The sequence below is a fragment of the Macadamia integrifolia genome, unplaced genomic scaffold (genome assembly GCF_013358625.1).
Source record: "Macadamia integrifolia cultivar HAES 741 unplaced genomic scaffold, SCU_Mint_v3 scaffold1350, whole genome shotgun sequence".
NCBI lineage: Eukaryota > Viridiplantae > Streptophyta > Magnoliopsida > Proteales > Proteaceae > Macadamia > Macadamia integrifolia.
In genome coordinates, this window is record NW_024868173.1 from 117,323 (window position 1) to 143,819 (window position 26,497).

Genomic DNA, 26,497 nt, shown 5'->3' on the forward strand with positions numbered 1-26,497 from the left:
TCTTTCCTTCCTTCTTAGAACAAATACCTCCGCACGTCTTGTCCGACTCGAAGCGTGAATGAGCTTTGCCCCCCCCCCCCCAACACCACGCCACACCACACCAAGGTAAAAACGCGGCAAATGGATAGATTGGTAAAAAGGTAAAAAGATTAAAAAGATTTTTAAATGCTTTAGAATAGGCCGTTGAGCTGTGTCGATTGGGCTGTGGAACATGGAAATATGGGCTATGGGCCATGGGCTAGCCCACGGCTCATGCAGATTCTGAACTTGTTGATCAATATGAACGGGCGTTCAGGCATAGGAAACGCTCAAATACAGTCCATGTTTTCAAAAGACTATGAAAAGACGTCCCTACCCCTTAAAAAACAATAGTTGTGTTCAGGCTTTCCCTACATCAAAACGGCAGTGTTTCTCCTCCTTTTTCAAATCATTAATATTAAGCAAAAATGAAAACTACCTGGGGACGTGGCTTTTACACACAGACATAATATTTTTAATTTAAATTTGAGGAAAAAACAAAACTTGAAATGCTATATGGCCTCTACATCAAAAAACAAAATGGGTGAAATGATCGTCCAACCTTTCATGAAAGGCGAAATTTCTGTCTCTATTGATGATCCCGTGTGCACTCCCAGAGGCCCCCACACTAGTACGGACACACTCACTGCCTTTTAGGAAACCCTCTCCCTTGAACAATGTGGCCTTATGTTCAAACATCGAAGGGGGCAAAATGACCACCCAACACCTCATAAAAGGTGAAAATTCTATCTCTATTGTTGCTTTCATGCACTCTCCCATATGCGCAGAGGTCACGTTACTTTTCAAATAATCCACTCCCTTTAAGGAAAAAAGAAGCATGAAAGACAGTGTGGCCCTAGTGCCTAACACACAAAAAGGAGTGAAATGACCATCCCACCCCTCATTTGTGTTTGGGGCAAGAGCCACGTTGCCTTTAAGGTTTCTTTTTCCTTTTTATCTAATTATTAGATTAATATATTATTATTACATATGAATGAAAAGTGGCATGGGTGATATAAAGGGTTGTTAGGGCAAGTGTGACGAAAATTTTCTACTTGTATAAATATATGTGTGATGCACTCATGTCCACGAAGTGAAGGGACGAAAATCTGTCAGCCAGCCACAAACAGTCAGTTGATTCACTGGCAATGCAGTCGCTGATTCACTGGTAATGAGAGCAACAACCTCCCAATCTCCCCTTCACCTGTTTTCGTGCCCTCCCTGCTACGTTCATCTGTTGTATGTTGCTGATTGCGTGGGCACTTCTTTCCCTTGCCAATAATAAATTTTCTTCCACCAAAAAAAAAAACTCATGTCTGCGAGAATATCCCCCATTACCCCCTCTTTCTCCCATCCCCTATGAAATGACATCTTTGTCCCTATTAATCGAACCGATAGGAGGCTCTAATTGGTTGTTTCTTGTTAGCAAGCCTACACTACCGAACAAGAAACATTCTCCCTTAAGAATATATGCACTGTTGATATGCCATTTATATCAAAAGAACAAGAAAATCCTTTCTATGAAGTTTGCAGACTCAGATTGCCAAATGGAGTATTCCCTTTTTATAGTCATTTTTTACTTTGGGATGGCTTTAAGCATATAAGTTATCCTTGTTTTGCTTGGGGGTAAAATATTTCCTTATGCCCATAAATATTGGCATCCTTCACATCAAGCAGCTGACGCACAAGAGGAAGTATCTCACGTTTTGTATACAAAAAGTCCATATGATAGGGGGGAGAGTATTCATTAAAGAGTTTTAGGGCGGAGAGAGAGAGGGAGAGTGCAAGACAATAAACACAATATTCAGTGTGTTTATCATTTTTCTTTATCTTTAAGTCGATACTATTCATAGTTCCAACTTTGCCATCGTTTTTTTGTATTCTCAATCTCATAACTCTTGAAATTTGTAAAACCTAAATTGTTATTAATTGTGAACATTACTTCCTCCCAGTGGAGTTTAGATTTTCTCTAGTGCAATTTGCCATAAACCCTATATTTCACTTGAATTATATGAAGAAGGCATCTATTTAAGTAAATTGTGCATTAGTTATTAAATATTTATGTTCTTCTAGAAACATGAGGCCATGGACCCACTCCAAATCCACCTAATCTTCATGAAAAACCGAATGGAATGAAATTGTGAACGTTTTGGAAATTTTTTTTTTCTCGTAAAAAATTAAAGTCAAGCCATGTCTAAAAGTCTTTGCCTGGAATTGCTTTGTCTGTAGATTTTGGAGTAGGATACAATCCTTCAAAGTGAAGTCATGTATAAAGAGGATCCTTAGCCTTCTAAAGGATAATCCAGAGTTCGTGTTCATACTAAGAAAGTGCATATGATAAAAAAAAAAAAAAAAAAAAAATGAAATCCATGGGTTGACCACTAAAAAAGGTATTGTACATGTTGCTTGTATAAGAGTACCTCATCCCTCATAATTCTTTTCTTCTTTTGCACTATCAAGGACAACTTATTCACCACAGCATGAGCCTCCGCTGAGAATTAATAGTTGGAGACTTTAATACTAAGTTCGTATTTAGTATATATCCTCCAAATAGATTTCGAGTTTAGAATATATTTTAAAACATGATCTTTTGTATTTTCTTCTTTCAAAATGCATTTTAGATCCAAAAACTATTTCAAATATGTATATCAATATAACCTAATTAGGGTGTTGCATCAACCCTTAATTTGAACGGAAAACCTCACTGTCATATATGGGCCTCTACATATTTTGGTTTCTTTTTCTTATCTCCCCCCCCCCCCCCCCCCGCCCCCCGCCCCCCGGCATCTTTTTTGGTAGGCAAAGATTTATTCAGGTAAAAAAAAGAATTCCCATTTAGCAAAAGGGAGTTTCTATTGACATCTCTTAGGAGTTGTCAATTAATTTAAAACTTTTTTTATCATCTTTGTACAATACACTTAGTCCTTTAGTGAGGGTAAAATTATCATTTCACATATGTATTTGAAATGTGTGCAAGACAATGGAAATAAATACATTTTCAAATTATTTGAAAATTTTTTTTACTCCTCAATTAATTAAACATTCTAAATACATCTATAGAGATGTCATTCGGACAATCCCCGAACAAGAACCATCAACATATAATTAACTTTGGGAGTCTCACATAATAAACCAAAACCTGGCCTAGGCATAAATTTGTGTTACACTGCATTGAGTGTGAGCAAGAAGCCCAATATGGCACAGTACTAATTGATAAGATATTTTGATGGTGAAAGAATGCTACCTATCATGTGGCCCTGTGTTAGACATAGATGGGGGTAAAATGACAGCCCCAACCCTGTGAAACACATAACATCCACCCACCTTGATGGCCCCCATGTTGGTGTAGGAACCCCACAATAATTTTAACTTGTTCTTCATGTGCATCATTATACATTTATATTCTCACTGACTTTCCTATTTGGGGGAGATATGTCCAATTAAAGGATACAAAGCAAATAACGTTATGTTGTTGAATTTTTTAATGGATCACAAGAAAAAAGACAGATAATTTGACATAAAAAGGATCTAAAATGATTTGAATTGAAGGAGTTGTAGATGTGAACTTTGTTACATTAGGTAAACATTTCCTCTTCCAATTCCTCTAAATTCAATTATGTATTCATCTTCTAAGGATTAGCTACTTTTATTTTTTACCCTTTCAAATAAAGAAAAAAAAAAAAAAGATGCTCAAGCAACTAGGACGACATAGTTTCTCTTTAATCATAGTAAAGAGAGAATCTCTTATTCCATCTCATTTGACGCTCTGATTGGATTGAAAAAGAATATTTCATACAATAGATAAAATAGTGGTTGAGAGTTAATGACAAACCTATAATCCAATTATCATCATCACCATTGGTAAGGAGATTCTTTCCACCTTAGATGAAGAAAAACTTAATCCAATTGAAAAACAATATTTTCGTTTGAGTGCCTGTTGTAAAAGAGTAAATAGTGAAGTGTTTTGGAATCGAGTGTTGGTGATTTGACCAATCAATTATTGGATCGAAAAAGCAAAAGACAATTCCATGTAATCAAACAGGGTTGAAATCGTCTGCAATTCCGATCTGGTACAATTCCATGAAATACCACATTCAGGGGGTGACATGTGTATTGATACCAATGCAATGGTCTAGATCTGGTACAACTAATAAAATCTTAAATCAATGAAGAGTCATTTAAATCAGATATGGACCATTGCATTGGTATCAATACACGTGTCACCCCCTGAAGGTGGTATTTCACGAAATTGTACCATATCCTAATTGCAGACGATTTTTTTCCAATCAAACAAGGATTACATGTTTATATTATAATCTAATGAGCTTATGTATTATGACATTAGATTAATCTTCCACAGTCGTTAAGTCATGGTGTCTCTGTTTGTTTGGATCCAAGTAACGATTGGAACAAATGGACAAATTATGTGCTTCCCATGGTTTCCTTTCTTTCCTTTTTAAATGGGTTGCCCTTTGATGTAAACATCTGTTTGTCCCTTTTTTCTAAAAAAATCTAATGGGTGACAAGTGACAACATTGTGTTACCATTTCTAAATGATGTAGGGTTTATTATTCTTAGTAGTATGACACAGATCGCCTAACACACCAATTTTTTCTTTTTTTCATTTTTCTGGTATTAGTATGGATCACTCGTGATCGATTCGGGCTCAACACAATCCAATCCGTATCAGTATCGATGGTGTTGGATATCAATGTCAATATTATGCACAAAAACCTTGAAGGAGAAAGTTTTCTTTACCGATACTGAATGATGCGACGGTCCAGATGTGACCCCCCATCGCTCTCTATGTCTCTACCCACTATTGTATATTGTTAAAATATCTCCAAATGAACATGAATTTTTTGGGCATCATAGCTCACCAACTACGCTAAAAAAAATATTGTTAGATATAATTAGAAGATCCTAAGAGAAAGAGTTAGCTTGGAAGAGCTTAAGATCCATAATACCAGTTAACATGTCATAAGGTGATTGGACCTTTATGAATCATGCATATAAAATGGCATTTGCTTGAATATTTGAATTATATTCCGTTCCATAATACCAGTTAACATCTCATAAGGTGATTGGACCTTTATGAATCATGCATATAAAATGGCATTTGCTTGAATATTTGAATTATATTCCCCCACCTTGTTCATTAATTCTTGTAGGATCTATATTTGTTTTAAGAGCAATAAGATTTTAAGTGCAGTAGGCACTAGGCAGCTGTTATATCAATTGGAATCCCTTTCTGCTAAATCTATTTATTTTGGAAGAGTTTTCTATACCGGGCATTTGTTCTAAGAGCAATAAAGTTTTAAGTGCAGTAGGCAGTCAGCATATCACTTGGAATTCTTAGGTCATAGGGATGCATAATGACCATCGTGCCCTTCTTGGGGGTGTATGCCCATATGTCTAGACATAGAGATCGTTCTTAGACAGAAATCACTTGTCCAAAATTTTAATTTATTTTTTCTCTTCTCCCTCACCGTTGTGGGCCTCTACGAACGATACTTTATATATTGTCATTTATGTGGCATGGAAGATTCCTCCTACACCAACAATGTGAAGAGCCCTCCCCATAGATTTATATACCATATAGAAACGAATAGAAAAGCCTATAACATCCTTTCTCCATGCCCGAAATGTCATTTAGGTTTCTCACGAAAGAAAAAAATGTCATTTCCGATGGGGGGAGCTATTTATGTAAGATTTTATTTAATTTAGAAAGTGTGAATAGGAGGGTTGAATGAGCGCCCCTAGCTGTCTACCCCTGAGTTAGAAGTTCATCCCTAGATTGTTAAAAGTTGAAAGTCAATTAATGCAACAGATAACAACGTTGTCTTTATATGTAAAATATAGATTAAATGAAAAAAAAAATTACATTAAATATTTGGGATTTTTGGGAATAAAATAAAGGACAATTAAATGAAAGTATCAAGCTCTAATTACTCCAATAGAAATGTCATTTATACTCCTTTTATGTATTAATTTATCATTTTATGATAAATTCGTGCCATTTTTTACAGATTAACTTAATTTACTTAGAGAGACGGTTCCTTGTAAGGTTGTGTAGAGCGAATATGGAAGCATCAACAGGAGTAGGATTTCTCATCTTTCTTGAGGGCGAGGCAATCATTCCCCTTCTTATATTTGAGCGCAAGGGCCACGCAACCTTTTAGGCTTCTTTTCCCATTTATTTTTAAAGAATTTTATTATTTTTTCTGTTGTATAATATATAAGAGACAAAATGGATGCAAGTCCAGTACTCCAATCTACCCTAACTTCTATCGCGTTACATGACCAATTGAACAAAACCTGAACCGTTAGATGGGAAGATGAAACCATATCCTTGTTAAATATCAAATTTGTGGCTTCTTTCACATTTTCTTTGTTTTATTTCAATAATTTAACACTCGGCATAGTCTACTTAGGCTTCAAATTGGCACTTATGTTATAAGGAGTGGGACCTATTTCTCAGTAAAATTTGAACCTCACCTTATATAATTCTACCGAACTCAACAGACCCTTAGTTATATTGATATTCAAGGTTCTAAACCTTTTTACAACAACCACAACTCCAATTTTTTTAATTTAAAATTGATAGAAGATAGAGTGAGATCTATAATATGACATTATTATAATGTGATATTATTGTATGCACTATGAATGGAATTAATGACTTTATATATATATATATATATATATGTAAAAGTACATCATTACTAGGTGTTTTTTTGGTTGGCTTGAGTTTTTGGACTTACAAAAGTGGCCACATTATGTGTTCAAGTGTCATGATCAATTGATTTGGACTTGACACTATATAGGTCTAAAATACTTTTAACATGAAAGAATAATTTGGGTTTCCCTATTGGCATTTGCGGACTTGTCCACAGTTTTGGAATTTGGTCCAATAGCTCAAGGACATTACGAAAGTAAATAAATAAGATAATGTAAACACCATCAATATGCCTTCGTTTTTTTGTTTCATAAGATATTATATGTTATCCTTCTATCATGTACTATGAAGCTATAAGATTAGGGTAGTCAATTTTTTTCTTTGGGTAAATTGCACTAGATATCCAACATTTAGAGAAACTACATCTGTGTTCCCTCAGGTTTGATATATTTTATTTAAATATATGTACATTTTTTCAACTTTGCCCATATTGGCCACCACCTCTAGATACTTCTCGCCAATAGGATAATGGTTTGACCTAATGATGTGGTTTATTATCTCCCCTCTTGGTCCTCTTTCTTTCGTACTACGGGTGGATGTTGTGATCGATTTATTGGAGGAGAGGAAAAAAGTATTCAGCAACCACAATATTGATGAGTAAAGTAAAAATTGGAAAAGAAGCACCCCAAACATGATACACAAGAAACATTAAATACATCAAACATAACATTTAAGAAACTTGTGATACCTCAAACCTAATAAACAAGAATGAGGTACCCAAGACATAATTTCTCTAAATGCTATGTATCCTAGATGCAATTAACCTGATATTTTTAACTTAAAAAAAAGTAATAAAATCACTATTGATTATTAAAAAGATAAAAGTTTCCTTAATATTAATCAAAGATGGAATTTTCTTGATAGAAATATCTAATTCTACCATGTGAAAGGGCAATATGGTGGTTTTGACCATGGAATATCTAATGAATGGTCTATATAGGTTACATGTCAAATTTCAGACTCAAACTCAATTACTTTTTCTACGTATGTGCATCCACCCTATTTATTCTAAAATTTTTCATTACTTTTTTTTGTAGTTATGTGACTGAACTTGTTTGGCTAAAACTTGATGTGTGTGTAGGAGACCTTGGGTCTACGGTTTTCCTATCAATAAAGTTTCAGTCTCGTATAACTAGGCCCCATCAAGAACATTCCTTTCTTTACGGTTGTCTAAGAAATTTGGGTCGAGAAAAATAAGAAGGGATTGGGTTTTATGATTCATCATATATCCATAATATATCCGCGAGCATGCACTTGATTTGCCGCGTGGCAAGTCAGATGAGGGAAATTCAACCATTACTACATGAGCATTTCACTAGATGTCCAATGCCATAGTGTATGCATTTGTTATATTAAACCCTCCATATTTGCAAGACCATGCATGGTCCTGTAGAAAACAAACTCATGGTAAGCGGAAAAAAGAAAAAAAGAAGTAGAAGAAGAAGTAAGCAAAAGGACCTTACGATCGAGGACTATTAAAACTCCCAAATAAGGGTAGGGTTGGGGATGGTTTGGCAATTTCAACTATTAAATAAATAAGTTGATTTTGATTGATGGTATGTTTATTTTTATAATCTCTTGCAATTATATTACACACGTTACGTTTTATTATCCATTTTTTTTATAGTCAATATATTTTAAAATTCTAATTTTTAAATAAAAATACATGCATTTAGGTGGAAACCTGTACACAAATAGAGAATGACATGATGAATAAACTCACAAAATTTTAATACCAAACAAATTGTGATATCACATATGAATAAATTTTTAAAGTTAAAAATGAAAAATTGTCATTATAGAGATGTTGTTAATCCCCCATTATGTTTGGGTGAATCACCTATGGCTAGGTGTGTCTATTTGGGGGTTAAATTGAAAAGATGGGCGAGTCAAACTAGTTAATTTTTAAATAACAAGTGTTTTCTGTCCAAGAGCACTCCCAGGAGGGGTACAATGGTCATTGCGTGCCCCCTGTATTTGTGAGGCAAGGGGCGCTCTCGAACAGAAAGCTTTGTTCCATTTTAAAACCAGCCAAATGAATCATTGTCAAGTTTAAATTTTGCCTTTTAAAATGTTCTTATAAGGGAATGAGTTAAAAAATATGACATGACTTCTGGACCAGTATAGAGACAAATGAGAGTGCACATAAGAGTAGTAATAGTAGATGAATTCTCACATTTCACATGGGGCAGGCGATCATTTCGCCCTCAAACATAGGGGCCACCTTACCTTTTACTATTATTTTTCTCTATTCTTAAATATTAGGTGGTTGGTCTAGCTTGATGGACAAGATCGACCAATAGGACATAACCTGAAACCCAATAAAAACTAATAGTTTTGTTAGTTACTTATTTATATTCTTAATCATTGAGTTACAATTGCTTTTAACTACTAAAATCAAGATATATGATGTACCTTGCCTTAATATATATATATATATATATTTATTTTTAAATATTGATTGAAATATTATATTAATTAAATTGATAACCTATAATAACCTAAGAATCAAAGATGAGAAGAGTCCAAAAATTGTTTGGACCGGTAGCCAAACAGTTATGGTTTGATTTAAAGGGCTAATTAACTTTACGGGTCAATTTGGTTTGGACCAATATGTGCTAAAAGCCTCGAGCTAATTTGATCGAAATTGTCCAAAATTGTCCAAGACTAATCGATTGACACCCTTGTATGCATGGTCAAGTAAATGGAATCAACAATAGAATCGATCTCTTTAATTTTGATCAACTTTAGAAATCAGTCGGAATGGACAATCAAATGGAAAAATACTCGTAAGTTCTTTTATTTTCGTCTTATAATTTAATTATGGGATTCAGTAACACATCTATAGGTGTATTTAAAATTTGACATATTGTGTTGATTGCTAATTATTTGATGGGTGAAAGAACCTTGTTGCTCTAATGCAGGGAACACCAAACATGCAGACCAATGAGAGCATAAGCAAGAACATTTTTAGGGCAGTGTGATCATTTCGCACTTAGTGTTTGTTGCGGCAAACGGGCAGGGTTATTTTTCCTTTATTTTATTTTAAAAAATTCTCTAAATTATAATGAAAAAATCAAATTTACGATTATTTCATACCTCAAAGATGTGAGTAGTGGTGTCAAAACCTAACTCAAACCGATGAAATCATGCTGAATCTACTAAAACTGAACTAATCAAAATTGAACCAAATTGATATGAGCTTATTTGTTCATCTTTTGAGTAGGATTTTGTGAGACCGAAGCCAAATCATATCATATTAAATTATTAAAACCAAGAAGAACATATACATTTTAAATATATATATATATATTATTTGTAAATCAATACCAAATTGAGACCAAACCAAAACCAAACCTATAGTAAATTGAAAAGAAAAACCAATACGAAATTGAAATCGATGCACCCTTATTGGTTCATATTTTTTTTTACGTTCTCACACCAAACCCGGTCCAAACATACCAATTGAACCCATGAGTAAGAAAATCTCTTCAATCATTGCCCAACCTGTGGAAGGATCTCCCTCCCATATTCCAATCCTATGTTAGCTTTCCATAGAAAGGACCTATTAATGATAATTGACATAGTTAATGGTATCCCACTATATGCCAGTTATGAAATTAATTAAATATTCTAAAAAAACAGTTCATGTCGTAAAGAAACGACTATCACTACACCTTTTTCACTTCCCAATAAGCACGAAAGACGAAACAAACCGACTAATCCCTCTCTTATTCGTATCGGCGACTTCTGACACACACCCAGATCCAATGCACTCTTCTCTCGCACGTGCTTACGTACGAAACCAAACCCCCCCACCCCCCGCTTCGCCGTCCTCCGCACATGGTTCACGTTAGTGCGATCTAACCCATTTCCCTCCTGAAAATACCGGGAACCATACTAATGGAGTGAAACCTTCCACCACTCCTGTAATCAGCGAATGCCGATCTTGGTTTCTGGTTTTTGCGATTCATTTCTTCGTTGATGATTTAGGGTTTCGCATTCTGCAAGGAAGGGTGATAACTGATAACTGATAATGCTTTTAGAGTTTAATCGGAGCTGTTAGGGTTCAATGAGTTTGTAGAAGCTTCGTGTGATGCGCTGGAGATGGAGTCGATACTCTCTTGGGCTTTGGAGTATACGCTCAAGTATTGGTTGAAATCCTTCTCCAGAGATCAGTTTAAGTATCAGGGTGGAACCGTTCAGCTTTCGAATTTAGGTAAATTTAGGAAAGAATGACAGCTTTTATTGATTCTGAATTCGATCTGAAACTGAAAAAGGGATGAACTAATGAGAACTTGTGCGGTTGTGTTTGGGATTTTTAGATATAAATGGAGATGCTTTGCATGCTAGTGTTGGATTGCCACCGGCTTTGAATGTGACAACAGCAAAGGTCGGGAAGCTTGAGATAAAGGTTAGTTTGTGGTGGTGTTTTAATATCATTTTGGTTTATTGGATTGAATTTGGGACAAAGAACGTGTTTTTTATATTTCCATTTTTGTTTCTAATTGAGTTGGCTGATGTGTTTTTCAGATTCCGTCGGTCAGTAATGTACAGACGGAACCAATTATTGTTCAAATTGATAAAATCGATTTGGTTCTGGAGGAGAGGTCGGATTCTGATGCTGGGAAGAGCTCAAGCAGGTAATGCGATTGCAAATTTGTTTAGGGCATCAACTAAGATTTCAATCGGCAGTGCAGATTGCAATTCCATGTCTCTATTGCCATTTAATGGCTTTCTTGTTCTTTTCTTATGTTATGTACAGTACCCAATCATCCTCTAGCTCAGGAAAGCCCAGCGGCTATGGATTTGCTGATAAGGTAAAATATCGATCAGCGATTGGAGATGTATGCAGCAGCATTTACTAAATCCAGTTCATCTCATGGACTAATGGAACTGAGAACGCTCTATCCATTTTATTCTTGATCTTAGCTTCTTCAGTTGATAGATGCTTTTCATCAAGTATCTGTAATTGTCTCACATTAATGCCCCTGTCCATCTTTTACAAGCTTACACATAAACCCAGTGGTATATACTAGAGAAAAGCACAGATGAATGCTTTTATTCTGCCTATATCAAACAGGATAGTGGTAGCTTATCAGCCGGTTATCGATGTTCAGTGGTATTAACAAATTGGTAGTCTGTTGGGATGCCATAAGTGAATTTCCATATACTTCAAATTTATTTGTCTTTCACGATAAAATAGATCGGAAATGTGAACAAATGGAGGAAAGAAAGATGGTTGGGCACCTACATATACGAAGTTTTCGATAAATACTTCCCAGTAGACACAGAATTGTACCTTAGATGATAAATGCCATCATAGGATGGCATGCCATGGATCCCTGAAGATATTCAGTAGCCAATTTATATTGCCATGGATCTTGTTGAATCTGAGGAATTTTTTAAAGGAATATCATAGTTCAGCATGCATTTAAATCTTGATTGATGATAGCAGTAAGACACTGTATCCAGATGTTGGTAGGGTGAGAATTTGTCTTTCGAAGAAATACAACTATTTTAATTGTTCTTCTACTGTATATTATTAATAAAAGTATTAACACAAAGACTCATCAGTAACCTCATCTCTATTTCTGTGTGACGTTAGGTCATTTACCTTTTCTCAGTTATTTTTGGGTATTATTGCTGACTGGTGGACGTTAACCAATTTTGTATCAGATTGCGGATGGAATGACTTTAGAAGTGGGCACTGTCAATCTTTTGCTTGAAACTCGAGGGGGTGGTCATAGCCAAGGGGGTGCAACTTGGTAATTTCTTCTTACTGAAAAATTACTAGTTCATACTGATTACTATAGACTGTCTGTTTATGATTATGAACATTTTAATTTAGGAATACAGATCATTATTTATTTTCATCCGATATCATTAATTAAATACTAGGATAAGAACTTTCTGAAGCTATGTGTAGATTGGTGGGCAAACATATACATATTTTAAACAATCGTTACATTTTGGAACGTGAATTGCATTTTCATACATTTATGGTTGGTGTTTCTTGCATTTCTTTCCTCCGTCGGTGCTTTTAATCCTTAAAAAAAAAAAAAAAAAAGAATGTACCCAAGAGGCTCCCGCCACTGTAGGGTCTGGGGAGGGTCATAATGTATGCAGCCTTACCCCCGCTTCGCTGAGAGGCTGTTTCCCGACTCGAACCCGTGACCACTAAGTTGCAATGGAGCAACTTTACCATTGCACCAAGGTCCGCCCTTTGCTTTTAATCCTTTTTCTTGTGTATAATATTTTAGGCTCTACTTGTTTCAATAGAAAACATTGAAAATATTTTCTGGTAAATTATTTAGTTAGTGATGGACAGATAACTCTTGTTATTTATCTAAGAGTATGGAGTTAATGAATTTACAACTTATAACCTGTTTCCAGCCATAAAATTAGTAGAATGAAATCTGTTGGCTAAAATTGACGCTGTATATCTAAATCTAGCACTACATTCTAGAAAATAATTTCAGTATATTACATTAAAACAAATGGAGCCTTAAAATTTGAAATTCATGAGACTTTGGTAAATTCATTTTGCCCCTACACAGAAAAATGCCAGAATTTTAGTTCCTTCCAAATGTTCTCTAATTGTTCTTTTCTTTTGTAAATCACTTTTGAAATTTAATCATATATCTATGTGAATGCATTTGATGAAGCTTTCACTATCTTAAACGTTATGTTAACTTGTTATGTGAAGCAAGGTTCCAACTATTGATAATATTTTGCGAAACCACAAAATTTTGGTCGATACTTGGAAGGTTCCAAGGTCCAAATGGTTAAAATTAGATCCTAAAACTTCTAGGAAACCCTATTATAGGCCCTCTAAACATAGTGGAACTTGGATTGTTAAAAACACACCCAAAATGGTAGTTTGATTTTGGACCCTAGGTTTGTAGTCTACGTTGGACGCTGCTGTATAAATTCTCTATTATGGTATATTCCACACAAATTTAGTACTATAGAACACACATAATTCAATTAAAACAGCTAAAATATGCATTGAGAATGAGTGAACATGAAATTATAAGCCATTTCATTAATGTTTCATTACAAAAATTCAAAGACATTGAAGAATACAAGCCTGTGTTCCTCTACTGCCAACAACTTGTTCCATGCTTGTATGAGATGGAAAAAATACAAAAAATAAAGTTTCCACCAACTTTACAGTCGAAACCAGCAAAACCGGTGGAATTTCATTTGAACTATACATTATATAACAAAGGTTACGATATACCGAGACCACACATATTGTCGAAATGTTGCTGAAACAGCGAAATTTTGACTGAAACCTTGCACTTTTTACATATCATATGAAGTTTCGTTTCAACATCTTGCGAAACCGAAATATTTTGCGACTTTCGTGATAGAAAACGAAACCTTGAAAATTGTCGTGAAGATTAAGTTATATACTTTATTAAGTAAGCTGTGGTGCTTGTTTGTCATTGTGGACTGTAATTTGATATTTCTCACCTACTGTTTGATCAGGGCATCACCTCTAGCAGCTATCACTCTACGCAACCTTTTTCTTTATACAACAAATGAAAATTGGAAGGTATTTGCTTTGATTGCTTGCATGATCATTTATTTGATGATTTATTATCTATTTATAACGATCATATATAATTCGTACTATTTTTTGGCTTCTTGGTACAGGTTGTTAATCTTAAAGATGCGAGGGATTTCTCCAATAACAAAATGTTCATATATGTGTTCAAAGTAATTATGTTAGCCTGTACTTCTCATGGGTCTCTGACTTTGCTATTTAAACTACTATAAGCTATCATTAGACTTTCATTTATGTATTCCTATATGTTTTAGTCTGTAAGAAATTTTTTTGGATGAGAAGATCTTACTGTATTTTGCTCTTTTAACTTATGATGATGCTGGTCTGTTCTTTGTCACCAGAAACTGGAATGGGAATCATTATCGGTCGATCTTCTACCACACCCTGATATGTTCACTGATGGAGCGAGCGGACAAGATGATGATGGTGCAAAGCGAGTGTTTTTTGGTGGTGAAAGGTTTCTTGAAGGAATATCTGGAGAGGCTTATGTAATGAACTTGGTTCTTCAATTTGATTATCGGAAGACTTTGTTTTGTATATTTTAGGGAATTTTGCATAAGTTTATATGGGATATAGAATTCTGAATCTTTACTTGCAATTGTGATCAGATTACGGTTCAAAGGACAGAACTAAACAATCCATTAGGGCTGGAGGTTCAATTGCATATTACAGAGGCTGTTTGTCCTGCTTTAAGTGAACCAGGTGAATAAATATGATATATTTTCTCAGTGTCTTATTAGAGTTGTGCACTTTTGAGTGTCATGAACATATGGTGCTATTTTGATGCCATGGTATGAGTAGGACTTCGTGCTCTACTGCGATTCCTGACGGGATTATATGTGTGTCTAAATAGAGGAGATGTGGACCCAGAGGCACAACAGGTATATTTCCTTTATTGTTATATCTTAGGAAATTGCGTGAGATTTTTTGTTATGAAAGGTTATGCCTGGCATTGTGTAGAGAAATAATAGATTAACATTTCTTTATTGGTGCTTGCAGCGGTGTACAGAAGCGGCAGGACGTTCCCTGGTTTCCATGGTTATAGATCATATATTTCTTTGCATAAAAGATGCTGGTTAGTTACTTATGGCAATTATGTCACTCGAGCTTTCCTCAAAAGTTTGTTTATGTTGATCCTCGAGTAGCTTTATTTGTTTTTATACACACCTACTGTAGTTTTTTATTTTTGCTTATTTTATCTTATTGGCTCAATCACTATGAAATTATTTGTTGTTTGATGTGCAAGTTGGGGCTGAACCCCTGCAAGAAACTTTTATAAGTAGAAGAAAAGTACATAATTTCTTTTGTATAAAATTATTGTTCATTAAATTACAACTTCTTTTATTTTCAATCATAATGTTATTGAACTTTTGATTCCTGTCCTGAATCATTGAAGGAAGCCAAAAATCAATGCCAGTTATCATTCATCTATTTGTAAATATTATTCCCAGGAGAGGAATTCTGACAAATTTTGTTTCTCTGCAGAGTTCCAGCTTGAGCTTTTGATGCAATCACTCCTTTTTTCTCGGGTATGCAAGTATGCATCCATGTGGTATCCATATTTCTGAAGATGTAGAAGAAAAAAAAAATAGACAGTTTAATGAAGTGATTTGTCAAAATAAATTATAAATAAATAATGGTTAGGTGATCGTCATGTTGCTCCTGATGCATTGCATCTTTTCCATGCAATTTCTCTGTGGAGAAAAAATATGTTTGTGGCATGGACCGAGCCTTTGTGCTAATGGCAAGAATGGATGATAGTTACTGTATATATGGGCTCTGCAAAGCCTTTTTTTTTTTTGTCCCCCTTCGAATCAGTGTCCATCAATTTTCCCTGGTCTTTGTGCATGGTATTATTTTTGTCTTGACTTAGTTTAACCATGCACTCCAATTCTTCATGCTTGACTGTGTTATCCTGGTAGGTGAGTTTATCAGATGGAGAAATTACCAAAAACTTGTCCCGAATTATGATTGGTGGAGTGTTTTTGAGGTATGCTTTTTCTTTCCGTATGTTCATGGCTTCTTTAATTATATGTTCAAGATCCAGTTTGAGTTTTGACTAAATCAAATTAGCATGCTTATAATTGTGGGCAATTGAGTCTTCTGTTGGAATTTCATTTTTAATGCTGCAGCAAGAACTAGCTATGTCCTACTAAGATTCTAGGTTTCAGTTTTGAGGCTGAGTCCGAAACCAAAACCTAGGAATTTTTGGGGCCAAAATCGAAAACTAGGTTTCGAGGCCCAGAAAATGGTTTTTTGTTGGTTCCTATTTTTACCATTTTACACCTATTCCATGAGTTAGAGTAAAAAAAAAAAAAAAAAACTCAAAATTGTATGTCAAAATATTGAGATCAAAACTAAATTTTGCCTTTACGGTAGGAGAGATTTCAAACTATCTCTTGCACTGCTTTTATTAGGAAACTTGTAATAGAAATTGTTAGAAAAATTGACAGGCTGAGTAGATGGCCCCTATGGTGCAACTAGGAGTATTTTGAATCAGCCTCCAAGATAGAACAGCCCGCGGGCTCCCCTAGTAATCATGCACTCGACTGCTAGACCCCTTTGAGTTACAGGTGAAAGATCAACTAATTCCTAAGTGTGAAAGGGGTCTAGTAGTTGAGTGCACAATTACTACGGGAGCCAGTGGGTTGTTTTATCTTGGAGTCCGATTCACAATACTCCCGATTGCATCATAAGGGGTGTTTACGGTCTTAAGGACAATGTCAAACGACATGACTCAACTCGTCAATTTTTCTAACAATTTCTGTTATAAGCTTTCAGAAAAATCGATGCAAGAGATAGTTTGAAATCTCTCCTATCGTACAAGTAAAAAGTAGGTTTAATCTCTCAATATTCTGACATAGAATTTCCTACAATTGTGGTTTGGACCTTAGTTTGCTAGTGTACGCGAAATGCTGCTGTATATTAACCCTGTCATGAACATTGACTACATATGATTTAGTTACTAAAAATGTAAAAATGCAATTAAAACATACATTAGGATAGGGAAATACAAGTATACAACACTCACCACGCAATTCATCATGGAGTTTCTTGGAGGGTCTAATCCACGAGTTGAGTATGGCTGAAGAATTCATTGACGCTCCTCCGAATGCAGGACATCTATTGTGCCCAATTGTTCTAATAGTCCATGATAGCCCACCTATAAGCTCTGTCATGAAAATACTGGAGGTCTCCAAACCTAGGGGGAATGGCTCATTGAGATTGGAACAGGGTGGAGCCACATAAATGGTTGGGCTAGATACGAAAATATGGTTTGACGAAAGATGACCTAGCACCTGAACCCCCCATACTCAATGTTGGGGAATGAAGTAGAAGATCCACTATAGCATCCTCATAACCACCATACCCTCCACCTGCTGAACCAATGCTCTTGAAGGATAGTCCACTATATGGTCCATACCCAGCATGTGATATTGAACCGACACTCTGAAGCTACTATCACCATGACGTTCTGATTGGGGCTCTCTCATATGAAGGATGGTGCACGCTCATGCCTAAATCCTTAACTCTCCCCTAAAGTCATGGCTCCTAATGTGCCAGTCATGCTTGATGCCTCCCATGCCCATCCCATTTGCCTCCACGTTTGAACTGCTTGCGTGGACCTCAAGTGTAGCCTCTACCGGTACGTGCGTTGTGGTCTTAATCCTTCGTGATGTACTCAAATTGAGTCTCCTTTGTGAGTCTGATGGGCTTTGGCTCTGAACCCTCCATCATCAGTTTGTGCTCCTCACGCAAAATTGCAAATCTATCACTATCACCATCGCCATCACCACCACCACCATCATCACCATTCCCTTGAGTTGGGGTGGTGTGCGAGTGCCGTTCGAGAAATGCATCCCCTCGATGTCTTCATCATCTTCGATACCAGGATTGGACTCAAATGGATGTCAGGTTTGTGAGTGAACTCTGCCCTTTGATACCATATACTCCTTAATATCAACACCCATATGTGAAGCAATTTGGGTGTTGGGCCGACCCCCGGCCTCATCTAACAGAGGCTTACCTCGATTCTTCCCCCACTCATAAAGCGGATCCTCTTCTTCTAGCTAGAAAATTTCCCTCAACTCAATTGGAGTTGTATTGTTGTCCATGCCCTAGCATGTGCTCCTCTCTCAATCTCATATTGTAATGCACATAGACTAAGTCCTCAAGCCATTTGGCACCCAATCAGTTCCACCTCTTGGAGTGTATGGGGGAAAACGTGCTCTAGTTGCGCTCACATCCGGTGGCGGAACATGTTTGGGAGAACACTTTAATTGTTATCCTACTCAGATTGGGTGCGTCTTCCATATAGCAGCCACCATGCAGCTGGATAAGAGTATTAAAGAATATTGTTAGGTGATGGTAAACGATGATACATAGTTAAATATGGATGGAAAAACTAAGGTAATTGGACCTACCAGCAGCAATGGTATAGGGCCCAAAAATCGACGCTGCTCAGCCAAAACTCCCAGGTGGCGTCTTTGAAGGCTTTTATCTATATCCATTTCAATGTTTGGTACTAATGTTAGCATCAATATCAAATTCATAATTATGTAAGTTCTTAAGTCCAAACAAAATACTTGTTTCACCTCTTGATTGGCAATGGACTGAGCTTGAATTTGGCTCAAGCTTCTCCACCACTTTTTGAACTGCATATATTAGTTTTGGACTCATCCCAAGTTTGTGCTTGTAGTGGTTCTTGGGATTGAGATAGTATGTTGAAAACAGTGCAAACTAGTCAATGAGCAACTAAATGACAAGTAAGTTGAATTGAGGTGAAAAAGGTAAAAAACTCATGAGTCTTATGCAGTGGATGCATAAGCTACCTCTCCCAGCTATCATTGATTATGGAAAGGAAATTTGTGGTATTGGTACCCCGTCTACATTTCCTTAACCTGCATCTTCATGAAAGCAATATCTGTCCACAAGTGTAGTAAGGTGGGCTTTTTCTGTGAGTCCACCATTCTCAACACTTTGAAATTTGTGCCTCTCATGGGCTGCTCGACCCCCACAAGAAGCAAAGTAAACATGGATCTAAGTCCAGCCTTTTTTGTCTCAAAGCTCTTCAAAGCATTGCAGTTTGTGGCGAAGTGTGTCAGCCCTGGCCTCACCCAGCCCCCACCACTCTCCTTAACATCTGGAGGGCATATCCATGATAGTAGACAAACATGGCCACTTTTCTTGCCCTCTCTATAACCTCTTTCACAAGCTTAAGATTACCCATGTCCTTTAGCATGAGATCAATGCAGTGGGTTGCACATGGAGTCTAGAAAAGTTGGTACCTGGGATTATTCATCAGTTTTTCTCTGGCCTTCTTGAAGTTGCTCCCATTGTCAGTGACAACTTGTACCACATTCTCCTTCAGCAGCTTGTATATATATATTTTGCGTCTTTTTTTTTTTCTTGGATGCATCAATTGACTTTAAGAATGTTCTCTTCCCATCACAGTACACTATGTAGTTGATGAGGGACCCAACCATCAGTCCATCACACATCACAGTCGGGCCATATGATTCCCACATCAGCTTTAACCCCTCAACTTAGTCCTATAGCTCCTTATGGTAGGGAAAGATGGTATTGTAGAGCTCATGTGCTGTGGGCCCCTTCACTCTTGGGTTAGCCCGACCTCATTCAATATGCTCCAATAATATGGCCATGTAGTGGCATGAGTTGGAATGTTGTGGTAGAACATCTGCTTGGAGAAAGCAACCCCTATTTTCCCCTTCATACCAGTCCACATCTGTTTCGGCTTCTTCCATTTCTGGTCCTGTCTAGGAAAGATGGAAGGATCCTGCTCAAGTATCTCAACAGCTGGGTCATGGACTGGGGGTGGGGGTTTGGCTGGGATCCATACTCTAGCTCCTCCAAGAACACAAAGATTATTAACATGCAAACATCAAATAAGGATCTTAAAAGTGTAGCAAAGCTTATTCTAAAATTTCCTCCAAGTCTTATATTTTTGCATAATTAAAACTATTTTTTTTTGTAATAATTAATGATTACTTAATCAAAAAAAAAAAAAAAAAAAGAGGCAATGTCACATTATTAATCAATTTCAGATGAAAATATATTTCCAATATTTTCGTTATTTTTATTGATTTTTTAAACCAAAAAAAAGTATTTTTCTTATTTATTGTTAATGTCATAAAGTAATTTTAAATAATCTTAAAAAAAAAAAAAAAAAACCAATTTTGTCAAGCAGTAAATCGGACAATGGTGTCTAACATATATTAATTCGAAATCTATCCATCACATATTGCCCCCTTTTTTTTTCAAAAATTTGTTGCAGGAAAATCATATGTTAAACCAGAAAATTCAATAAATAATTTAACAACCTCAAAAATAATCCAGCTCCGTGAAGTCGTAGATTAAGCCATTCTATAAGACATATAAGAAATTGAAACGAAACTACCTTGTATATAATACTAATTCTTCCAAAATTTAGATTTGGGAGAAAAAACCATTACCTTCAAGCTCCAATCACACAAATCCAAGCTGTAGAAAGGTTGAGCGAGTAGAAGACTGCAAAAAAGTGAGAACTCGAGTGATTTTGCAAAAAATTGCATGTTTTTGGCAAATCCTCCTTGGCAGTGTCAAAACCTGCGGAACCTTGAGCTCTCGGTCGAAACCTATTGAAATAAGACAGGATCCAAGCTACAATCTACTTAACTGAAATATAAACATGGTTCGACCCAAACCCAAACCAAAACGTGGTCAAAACTTGGTACAAACCAATTTCAACCCAAGATTTCGTCGCGGGTATTTCTCCCTCGAAACTTAAATCCACGTGTCATACTCAAGTATTTATAAGTGTCCCTACAGCATCCAGACCTAGAAGTCCTCATAAATGCTAACATAGTGTCTGGAGTGGTTGCAAAGCTAATTTAAATGTCTGCTGTTAACAGCTTCTGGAATAATAATATAATAATATATTTAGGAAAAAAAAAAAGCTAGCTCTTTTTTAAGTCATGATATCATGAAGTGGAGTTGAATTTTGATTAATTGGAATGCAGGGACACCTTTTCTCATCCTCCATGTACATTAGTGCAGCCATCCATGCGAGCTGCTCCGGAAGATCGTCCGCATGTTCCTGAGTTTGGTATATCTTAACATCAACATTTACTTCTTAAACAATTCATTATCCTATGTTTATAAATGCTGAGAAATGAGTTTATCATTCCATTTAAATTTGATGTCTTTCCTTGTCTTTTTGTTTGAGCAGGTATTGATTTTTGCCCTCCAATCTATCCTCTAGGAGACCAGCAATGGCATTTGTTTGAAAAAATTGTTCCTCTACTATGCCTACATACTCTTCAGATCAAACCCTCACCAGCCCCTCCATCTTTTGCTTCACAAACAGTGATTGAGTGCCAGCCCCTTCTGGTATATCGACAGATAATTTCAGTAATAGTTTATTCTTTCTTTTTTTTTTTCCTGACTTGATTTTCTTGCTTTTTTTATTTTTGGTTTTTTTCTTCCTCAGATTAATCTTCAGGAGGTATCCTGTTTGAGGATTACCTCGTTCTTAGCTGATGGTATTGTGGTCAATCCTGGCACTGTTTTACCAGATTTCTCTGTCAATTCTCTTGCATTCACTCTCAAAGAGTTAGATCTCACTGTTCCTTTGGACGCTGGGAATTTTGAGAATCGTGCGGATGACAGCAGCAAGGAATTGCAGAGAACTTTCGATGGAGCAAAGCTTCATATTGAGAACTTATTCTTCAGAGAGTCTCCTAAAGTAAAGCCCAGGCTTCTGAACCTGGAGAAAGATCCTGCTTGCTTCTGTCTCTGGGATGATCAACCGATAGATGCCAGCCAGAAGAAATGGACAAGTCGAGCTTCACATGTTAGCCTCTCTCTTCATACCTGCAGTGGGTTTATAGCACGTCGAAGTTCCTTTGATTGGTCTGTAGATCTGTGGAGATGTGTTGAACTTCATGATGCTTGTGTCGAAGTGGCTATGGTAACTGCTGATGGAAGTCCATTGATATCTGTTCCCCCATCAGGAGGTGTTGTCAGGATTGGAGTTGCTTGCCAACAATACTTATCCAACACCTCAGTTGAGCAGCTGTTCTTTGTTCTAGATCTGTTTGCCTACTTTGGTAGAGTTGGTGAAAAAATTGCAAAAGTTGGAAAGAATAACAGACACAAGAGAAATAAAAGGGAAGCTTTGGGTGGAAGGCTGATGGAAAAGGTCCCCAGTGATACAGCTGTGAGTTTAACGGTGAAGGACCTCCAGCTTAGATTTTTGGGATCTTCCTCCCTGGATATGCAAGGGATGCCTTTGGTTCAGTTCCTTGGGGACAATCTGTTTATCAAAGTTGTTCATCGAACCCTAGGTGGTGCCATGGCTGTTTCATCTAGTGTTATTTGGCACAGTGTTCGGGTTGATTGTGTAGATGCGGAGGGAAACCTGACCCATGAGAAGGACATGGCAGTGACTTCCATAGAACATGGCCAAATGGTTACTGGGAATGGGAACCCAAAACTGAGAACTGTGTTTTGGATTGATAACAGAAGCAAGCATCAGTCAAATGGCCTTGCACAAACAATTCCATTTGTGGACATAAACATGGTGCATGTGATACCATTTGATGCTCGAGACATGGAGTGTCATAGTTTGAACTTGTCTGCAAAGGTTGCTGGTGTTCACCTTGGTGGTGGAATGAACTACTCTGAAGCTTTGCTGCATCGTTTTGGTATACTTGGGCCTGATGGTGGTCCTAGTGAGGGGCTTTCTAAAGGGTTGAAAAATTTATCTGCTGGACCATTGTCAAAGCTTTTCAGAGCATCACATCATATTGAGGATGATCAGGGACAAAGTATGGAAAAACAAACTTTTGAAAATCCTGGTTAATTAATGAATCTCCATGCAAAAGCTGCTTTCACTCTGAACCTGCGAAAATTGATTCTCCATTTTTCTGTCATTTATCTTCTTTTCCTACTCCTTGTTTGACTTTCCTTATAGTGGTATTGTAGTATTCAAATCTCTTATTCTGATTGATTTGTGATGTCAGATGGAAATTCTAAGGATGAAGTGCATGGGAGTTTGTTGGACTTGGGAAAGCCAGATGATGTAGACATATCCATAGAATTGAAAGATTGGTTATTTGCTCTTGAAGGTGCTCAGGAGATGACTGAAAGGTGGTGGTTTTACGACAATGAGGATGTTGGCAGAGAAGAGAGGTGTTGGCACACAACTTTCCATAGTTTGCAAGTGAAAGCACAAAGTAGTCCAAAACAGGGTACAAATAGTACAGGAGAATCAAATGGGATACATAAATATCCTGTTGAATTGGTCACGGTGAGCATTTGCTTCAGTTCATGTTCTTTCCTGGCCAAATTGTGCATGAGCCAAATGTTCTTTACATATTTCTGAAGGAGAAATGCTTTTGAAAAGGGACAAATTAAAGTAATCCTTGTTGAGATGTGTTTCTTTTGTTTGTCCATTGAGGCCACTGTAGAAAAAAAAAAAAAAAAAAAAGAATTTTATACAACCTCAGTGTCATCGGCTTCCTTATCCATCCAGGGTTGGCGACATAAGATATTCTGCCATTCCCAATCTATCTTGGGCCATTTCTTTCTGAAACTTTTCCTCATTCAATCCAATCTCTTCTCAGGTCCCTTGCACTTGTAGAAGCCTTTAATCTGCACCCAACCCCCCACCCCCCCCCCCCCCCCCAAAAAAAAAAAGAGTTTTTTTTCTCTCTACAACCAATCACATAGAGCAACCCCAGCCTTTTTATAAGAGAACATACATTTTCCTTCTATATTTTGAGCATTCCTATTTGAACCATCACGATAAATAAATGTTTCACCTTGTGGTAATTAGTGTGCATTTATCCATCCCAGAAATGTTACAAAGCACCATTACACTTGCTATGTTTATTTTGACATTCTTTAAATTTCAAATATTCTTCCTTATGATATTTTTGTCCCACTAAAGCAGGAAAAAATAAATTCAAAGCATAGGTGTGGCTAATTCAGTGTTTCCGATCCCTTCCTTTGCTCTCAAAATTAATAAGCCTTTGGGTTTTAACCCAAATGCATCCGTTTGGAATTGATCCTGATAGGGAAAAAAGTTTGGAGTACCAGCCATAGTATCTGTCCATATAGTGCTAAGCATGCTTCAGTAACACAGATTCCAACTGCAGTCAAAGCTTTAATTTCCCTAAGTTTGTCTTGCTTGTGAATTGCTTTTTATGTTTATTATCTATTTTCACCTTTTTGGGAGAGAATATTATTATTATTATCTAATTGTTTCTTATGTGAGGCATGCAGGTTGGTGTGGAGGGCTTGCAGGCCTTGAAGCCCCAAGCCCGGAAAGAGACCTTTCAAACTGGTGCCTTGTCTGGTGGGACGAAGAAAACTGTTGGGAACACTGGAGGAGTGGATCTTGAAGTCCGCATGGTGGTCTCTGAGGATAATGATAACATTGAAATGGTCCAATGGATGGTGGAAAACATTAAGTTTTCTGTTAAACAGCCGGTAACAAGACACATCTCTTTCTTTCTCTTTGTTGGTAGGGATTGAAAAGAATTGAGTATTTCATTGGTTCCTTCTTAATATATTCTATTGATTCTGCTGAGTTACTGCTCTGAAGATTGAGGCAGTTGCAACCAAGGAGGAGCTGCAATACCTAGCCTTGCTGTGCAAGTCTGAAGTTGATTCTATGGGTCGAATAGCTGCTGGAATTCTGCGGGTACTTAAACTTGAAGGATCTGTTGGCCAGGCAGCTTTAGATCAGCTTAGCAACCTTGGTAATTTTATATGTTCTTTCATTTTGGTATTAACTTCTGCATCAACTATAAGAAAACATAGATGGTTGACATGGTTCAGCCATGCGAAAAATAAAAAATAAGCTGGACACAACTGCCCGTATTTTTTTTTCTTTTTTTTTTTTTTTTGGGGGGTGGGGGGTGGGGGACACAATTAACACTTAGTTATATAATATAAAGGGAAACAAAAAGTAGCAGTACAACCTTCCGAGAGGGGAATCAGGTTAAATAATCAAGCCCAAATGAGTTATCCTCTTGGGCATTAACCTTATAACTTTTTGCTATCCATCCAGTTCTGTCTATAGCTGTAGTTCAAGGATCAAAATCCTCTGTTTTTCTCATCCATGTTTTTCCTTGTTTTGCTATCTGCAGAATGCGACACGTGGACAACAAGGAGACCAACGGTCAAGATTGGGTGAGGATTATTACATCCGGTGCGTTGGTCTTAAAGTTGTCCACGTGTCGCGTTCTGCAGGTAGCAAAACAAGGAAAAACAGGGATGAGAAAACCAGAGGATTTTTTTCCGTAGTTCAACCCCCCCCCCCCTTTTTTTTTTTTTTTTTTTATCTCCTCTCATGCTTGTGTCCTAGTTTGTCAGCCTGGAGTCCATATTGTACAAACAACTTTATCTTGTGTTGGGGTTTTTTTTTTAGGACGGAGGAGTTGGTCTTGAGTTGTACATATTCTTTGTATTTAGCTTTGGTTTCCTTTCCCACTGATTCCATTGGCAACTTGCAGGAAGTGAGGGCTTGGAGAAGATTTTCACTCCACAAGATCTCAGCCGGCAAAATAGTTCTGGTGTTCTTGCATTCAGCCAGTCTCCAAATTTGATAGGTGGCAGCTCACATCAGAGTTTGGAATCAACGGTTGCTTCCCTTGAGACAGCACTTTCAGATTCACAGGCCAAATGCTCAGCCCTCATTGCTGAATTTCAGAGTCCAGAATTTTCCATACAACAGAGACATCTTTCAGATATTAAACAAATTAACGAGAAACTTGAAAGCATGCAAGCTTTATTGATGCAGTTCCGAACTCAACTTTAAGTGGTTTTTTGTTGTCTGCAGATGTAACATGGTTGGACTATTTTGCCAGCCCAAGATTTTGCCATTCTTTATTGTATATACAGAATATAGATAAAGAAAGAAAAATAGAACAGGTTTGAGTGTGTGAGAGCAAAAACTATTTCCATGACGGAAGGCAGAAGTGTAATTGAATTATGTAGGGCTCTGAAAATTCTGTAGCCTGAAAGATTAGGGGCCTCGTGTACCATTTATACTTGATAAGAACGAATGTATTCTGTGCTTTGTGTTCTCCATTTCTTGAACCTTAATGTGTTCGTGCTCAGGTTGACCATCTGGCTACAAGTACACTCACCCTTTA

At 36.8% G+C, this 26,497-nt stretch overlaps 1 protein-coding gene across 1 annotated transcript; it reads left to right on the forward strand.

Moving 5' to 3' along the window:
- The first annotated feature begins 10,603 nt into the window (after positions 1-10,603).
- Positions 10,604-26,432, forward strand: LOC122063544. The gene is made up of 20 exons (XM_042627245.1): positions 10,604-10,976; positions 11,083-11,171; positions 11,291-11,400; positions 11,523-11,577; positions 12,437-12,525; positions 14,255-14,321; positions 14,423-14,485; positions 14,675-14,821; positions 14,942-15,035; positions 15,135-15,214; positions 15,333-15,408; positions 15,819-15,862; positions 16,256-16,323; positions 21,353-21,438; positions 21,562-21,722; positions 21,823-23,161; positions 23,357-23,643; positions 24,621-24,827; positions 24,943-25,099; positions 25,856-26,432. Exons 1-20 carry the CDS (start codon positions 10,865-10,867, stop codon positions 26,158-26,160), a joined length of 3,636 nt encoding a protein of 1,211 aa, XP_042483179.1. The 5' UTR covers positions 10,604-10,864; the 3' UTR covers positions 26,161-26,432.
- The last annotated feature ends 65 nt before the right edge of the window (positions 26,433-26,497 follow it).